Here is a 6,000-nt window from a genome sequence, read left to right as displayed (position 1 = left end):
ATGTGTTCCAGTAGATTTTTAAAAATTCAGATCATGCCCCCATCCAAGCTGAGAAATAAATTCATTTAAATAAATCATTCATCATTCTGTTTTGAAAAACTCAGGCAGAAGGCAGAAAGGTAGAGGGTGGCAGCTGACCCCCTTCTCCCCCAGCTTTTTTTTTTTTTTTTCTGTTTATGAGGAAATAGTTTTCTGAAGCAAACTTGTATGAACCTAGTTCACAGAGCAAGCCCAATTCTTTTAAGACGCTGGCCATATTAGCTGCAGAAGGAGCATTACTTACTAAAAATCAGCAATATTGGGAAATAATAAAGTTAAAATGTAGATATATTTGCACATTAAAGTGCTTTTGTTGTATCTTTAAGCCCAGAGGCAGATCATTAAATATGCATTTCGCTAGAAAGCAACTGTCGAAAAAGATAAGGTGGTTGAAAACATTCTATGAGGGAAAAGCCCTCCTCTGAGGGGTGGGGTGGTACAGCCCTCAGGACAAGGGCAAGGGAGAACACTCCCACTGTTAAGGCTTGTAAGCCGCCAGTGACCTGCAGTTGTTACGGTACTTTTGAACTGGGAGGAGGGAAAAGGTAAAAATACAAGTATGGCTGTTGTTGCTTCAGCCTGGCCTTAATTACCAGACACAAGAAGCAGTTCAGAAATCTGGTCTCTGTTGTTGTAGAGGTCACCAAATCATTAACATCGTCAATCTGGCAGTAGCTAATTTAAATAGCACCTGATGTTGCAACGCCTCCCTTCGTTTCCCCAGCCAATCAGATCCTGGCTTCGGCTGACAGATGGTCCCATAAATGGATGTAAAAAGGGGAAGCTTCGAGCCAATTTCAGCAAGGCTCTGTTCAGTTGTTCTTATCTACATCCTAGAATCGGGGGTTTCAGCTCACTGCTCCTTTTCTTTCTTTTTTTTTTTTTTTTTTTTTTCCTCTCCCCCCACCTCCCCCCATCAGATAATTGATTTACTTTACAATCATCCACGCTGTGTTTGTGGATCTTTAAAAATATATAACAATAGTAGTCATTTAAAAATATATTCTGAAATCTTTGCAATTTTTAAGAGAAGAGTCGAAGCTCTGCGAGACCCAATATTTGCCAATAAGAATGGTTATGGTAGGTATGACTAGATTTATAATCTGTTGTTTGTGTTGCTGGAGGGAAGAAAAGCATCTCCACCTTGACCAGTCTTATGCTTGCACAAGAGTTTAGTTCTCTGCTGCTGTTTGGTTCCTACATTTACTATCTCTTTTGTGTAGGGAGTGCGGGTAGGTCCTTTTATTGAGAAGCAGAGGGGAAATAGATTTTCATTTTTAACAGGTCATTGTCAATTTTCCCTTCAACATAAAGGTGGGGGTGGAGAAGGGGAGGTGGGCTGAAATAATTGCTGGTTTGCTGAAAGAGGTTATATTACATGAGACAATAATGGCAAAAGAAGGATTTTCTTTTTTTAAGGGAAAGGGAGGTTTGTCTATGTGCCTGGGTTTTGTGGGGCTGGAGGTGGGTGCAGCCGGCTTAGGAATCTCTCCATTTCTGAGCTGGAAATTTAAACCTTGCGAGGCAGCTCCTGAATCCTGAATGTTGAGATGGGCAGTTGTGTTTCGGGGGACTGCGCAGTCAAAACGGCAAAGAGAGTGATTTATTTGGGCTTCAGTAAATGCTGCATCTTGTATTTCAAAGAGTTTCCTGTCATGACCTCATAAAAAAGAGGAGGCGGCTTGTATGTGTAGCGGTGCCTGGCGTGTTGAGTTGTTGCTTCCTTCTCTGGGCAGCAGCTCTGTTAGAAGGAATGTCAGCTTTTACATAACGTTCCTTTCCGCTTTTGACACACTGTGTGAGGGTCCATCTTCTTCTGATCCCAGATGGAGTGGAATGGCTTGAAGATGGTAAGTGAAAAGAGGAAGGCAGCTTGGAGATTCCAGCCGTGTGTGTGTGTCTGTATGTGTGTGCATAAGGATGGTGGACTGTGCATTGTAAATCACTGTGCAGATCGTTTGTGTATGTGTGTGTTTGTTAGTATTTCTCTTTTCTGAAAACCAGAATCCATCTCCAAGTGTGATGGCACTGCATGCACACAAGGAACACACACTGTCTCTTCCATCAAACTCACATTTTAGCCAAGGAAGGCTGGTGTCTTTTTTGACAATCACAGTGTCACCATCACTGTTGGCTGGCGTGTCCACTGCCTCTGTGAGCTTTCAATGGAATTGCACGACTGTTAAAGTTAAAGGCACATTTCTTTCTCCGTCTCCTGCTCGGAGTGATGGGGAAGGCTGGGAATGAGGGGTGGAGGAGAGGAGGTGCAGTACCAGCAGATGCAATTGTGGAACAGGACTTTTAGATGTGGAAGGGGAAGTGGAAAACCTTTCTGCCAAAGTAGTAGATCTATTTTTAGTATCATCTTTTTCTGAAAAAAAAAAAAAAAAGAAGAAGCAGGGAAACTCCTTGAGTCCCGCTCCTGTCGCCTGATGTTGACCCTGAAGATATGGCACAAAATGGCACAATCAGATGCCACGGGTGCCCACTTTGACTTTGAATTTCACTAGCAATAGCTTTCACGGGATTTCAAAGCTGGTATGGGGGAAGGCTGTAAATTCATATCAATCTCACTTATTTTTTGCTAGAAAAGCCTAGGGAGGACTTTTCGCTCTGCATAGATGTTATAACAAAGCTGTGGTCTTTTTCCCATTCTTAGCGGATTGCCTTTGTCTGGCTGCTTGTTTTGATGGGTGTAAAACAAATAAGATTAGACCGAGCAGCCCAACTGAAAGCGATAGCTGGGAGGAAAACCCAATGAAAGGTTGCCGGGGAAACGAACAGAGGAAAAGCCGAGTAGGGAGCAGGTGGCTATCATGAGAACACACTGCAAACAGTGTAAAAAAAGGAGGGGGGGGGGGTACAGGACCTCGATTATCTTTGCTGTTCTTTGTGGCCGGCCCAACTTTAATTATTCTTTATAAATAGGTGTTAATTACATTTCTAACTCTGGTTTACAGTGATTTTTAGAAATCTATTTTTAAGCATCTGTTCTGTCTCCCCTGGCTTTTTTTTTTTTTTTGGTTTAAAGAGAGAGAGAGAGAAGGAGAGGGGGAAGGGAGGGTAGGGAATCTTGCTTTTTTTTTCCTCTCTGCCTCACTGTCTTTCCCCCTTTTCCCTGCTGTGAAATTGTACGTGCGAAAAATCGCAAGGAATCCTGTGAGGCCATTTGAAAAAAATGTAAATTATATTGAATGAAGTTGACAGAAGCATAATAGTGAACTCCCACAGCTGATACGTTCTGCAAATGATTTCTTCGAAATTTCCAGCAAAATATCCATAGGAGAAATATAGGTAGAATAGATTTACCCTAAGCAATGATTTTGTGCTAGGCAATATTGGTGTTTTTACTAAATCAGATATTGATACTACAGTTCCAGGGAGTTCACTGTATCTCTTATTTCATATCCCGAGTAGAAATTACTTTTTTAAAATAATACATGAAAAGCTATATTCTAGTCTACTACTTCACCTTCATCTCTATGCCTCCAGCCGCAGGATCCATCAGGCTGTATCCTTGCAACTACTGCCTTCCATTTGGCATTTGGTCCTAATCCTGGTCTTGGCATAAACTGAGTGAAAAGCTGATTTTTTTCCAGCGTCTCTAAACGTCTGGGACCCATGCGTGCACTGGGTGATAGGCATCTCTCGCTTTTTCTCTCTCAAAGTGTGCTTTACTAGTGGTCTCTTTCTCATGATGGTGGGTACCAAAAGGACTGAAAGATATATTACTTAGGTTAATAGAAGGTATCATAAAAACAACTGAAAGTATGATCTATTATGGTTTCTTCCAGAGAGATAAATTAGGTACATGATAATTTTAAGCCCAAGAAAGAGAGATTAAAAGGCACTGAAATGTGTTAAAAGGTTGGGAAATATAACTGGCTGTATTGAAAGTACTCTTCATTTTACTCTCTCCAATGCAAATCTCCGCACCACCACCCTCCACCCCGATTCTTTCGTCCTTGCAGATGCTTATGTTTTATCCTCTTATTGGGGGATTTTTAAAATTTGTTTTGACTGTCGAGGTAATAATAAATAAACTTATATTTTTTTTTGTCATACACTTAAACCTTCCTCTCATATCATGAATGTGTAACCATATGTCGCTATTAAAAACAGAATAGTTTTCTGATTCTCTCGAATGTATTTTTTCTGAGAATTTTTTGGTATGTTTTAGTTAGGGGGAAAATAATTTCTGTAGGAAATGTCACCTTGGCTTGGGTTGTAAAAAAGACACGTGGTTCTACTGCTGACCTTCTTCGCGTCTTTGTCTTAAAAATATTAATACATACTACCTGCATGTGGAGGTGTGTCTTTATGGAAACACAAAGCTGAGTGTGCATTTATTAAGAAATGAAAATCTGATTGGGAATATTTCTGCAAAAAACACCTGACTACATCACAGTTTTAGTAATCAGAATGTTCATGTATCTTATTGTAAAATAATGCTTAAATAATTTAGTATTTAAATTTTTGAATGTAGATGGGTAAACAGCTGGAAAATCTCTTTGAAAATCATTGATTTATAGGACAATGTTAATATCTCATTAAAAAACTAGCAAGCAACTTAACCATTCATTTGTGACCTCAGTTCCATTCATTCCTAACTGCCATTCCTTCAAGTCATCCTCCTGACCAGATATAGATGAGTTTGCTTCTGTTTGATAGTTTTCCAAAGCCCTAAAACTTTTTTATCTTCCTGTAGCCTTTCCTTGGTCCTTTGAATAGTCAAGGATTTTATTATGATAGGAAGACCGTATTGTTGTGAGGTAATAACAATAGAATATTTTTTAAAGAAAGAGAAAGAAAATGGGCTACACAGTTTAGTATTAAAACTCCGTCTTGAAATAGAGTTTGAGACAGGTTAGACTTCAAATATTTTAAACTTAGCATTTCTATTGGGGATAATCTATTTAAATTTTTAAATCTGGAAATCATTGCATGAATAGTGCTCTGTGTGTGTGTGTATTTAATACCTCTAAAAGAATTTATAAGTGAATCAAGGTGTTTTACTCAAGTAAGGGTTACCATGAACAATAAAAGGGTTTCTTCAGGGCAGGTCTTTTTCTTTGGTTTGATTTCTTCCCTTTGCTCTTATTTCCTTGTTGTGGGTGGGTTCTCTTCCTATATGTAGACCAAAAACTGTTCCTTCCATGAGGAGATATGTTGATATGCTGCTCCAGTTAGCCCTTGGTATCTTAATGCCTTATTTTAATTAAGAAAAAGCTGAAACAAATTATCAGTGTGTACTGCGAGTAAGAAATGGTGGTCTTGATAGAGGTCACTGTACATAGACAGAAGTACTTTGGCCTTGACAAATTTCTCTATCAGTTTCAATGATCTGTGGCCACTAGGCACTTAATTTATATGCCTGGACACTTAATATGTACATTTGTTGGCGAGCTGGCCAACGGATTCTAGATACGTGAGTGTGCGCTGGCAAATGCTGCAATGCAGTATTTTTTCCCAATGTCATTGAGAATTTTGGGGGATTGAAGAGACATAAACAGTCCTAAGCTTTTATCTTACTGTTTTCCAGTCGATGGGCCATATTGCACAGAATGGGCCAATTCCCCTTTTGAAAGTGAAGTCAACATTTTATTGCCCACTATCCATCTCCCATCCATTTGATAGATTCTGTGTGTGTGAGCAAAATTGTGTGTGTGTGTGTGTGTGTATGTGTGTGTATATCAATGTAAGCATTTGTGTTTCTGGAATCCTGCACCTGTCTTAGGCTTTCCTTATTTGGTATTACCAACTGTGTATACATACTTGCAAATATATGTGTGTATAAAAATGGAAAGAAAACCAAACTGGGCCGTCTTCCCATAAAAAGTGGCTTCTCTTCCTTACAGACTCCAAGAGTTTTCTTATTAGAAAAATACAAAAATTCATCCGAAAGACCTATCTAAACCCCTTGGACCATTAGTAACCAAACACCTTTCTTTAGTTGTGGTT

General features: G+C 39.4%; 1 protein-coding gene across 5 annotated transcripts in view; it reads left to right on the top strand.

The window, feature by feature from the left end:
* The first annotated feature begins 778 nt into the window (after nt 1–778).
* ELAVL4 (ELAV like RNA binding protein 4) overlaps nt 779–6,000 on the top strand; it is a 91,104-nt gene continuing 85,882 nt past the window's right edge. For 2 of the 5 annotated variants that reach the window (XM_006054735.4, XM_044945031.1), the window contains exon 1: nt 1,488–1,889. In XM_006054735.4, coding sequence (XP_006054797.3) covers nt 1,866–1,889 — 24 coding nt within the window. In that variant the 5' untranslated portion in view covers nt 1,488–1,865. Of the gene's footprint in view, nt 1,120–1,479; nt 1,890–6,000 lie in introns of those variants that run through there. The other 3 variants (XM_044945029.2, XM_044945028.2, XM_044945030.2) reach the window with 3 other exon arrangements.

This window comes from Bubalus bubalis, chromosome 6 (assembly GCF_019923935.1).
Source record: "Bubalus bubalis isolate 160015118507 breed Murrah chromosome 6, NDDB_SH_1, whole genome shotgun sequence".
Taxonomy (NCBI): domain Eukaryota; kingdom Metazoa; phylum Chordata; class Mammalia; order Artiodactyla; family Bovidae; genus Bubalus; species Bubalus bubalis.
The sequence above is the reverse complement of the archived record's forward strand: the minus strand, read 5'-3'. Positions and strand labels throughout refer to the sequence as shown.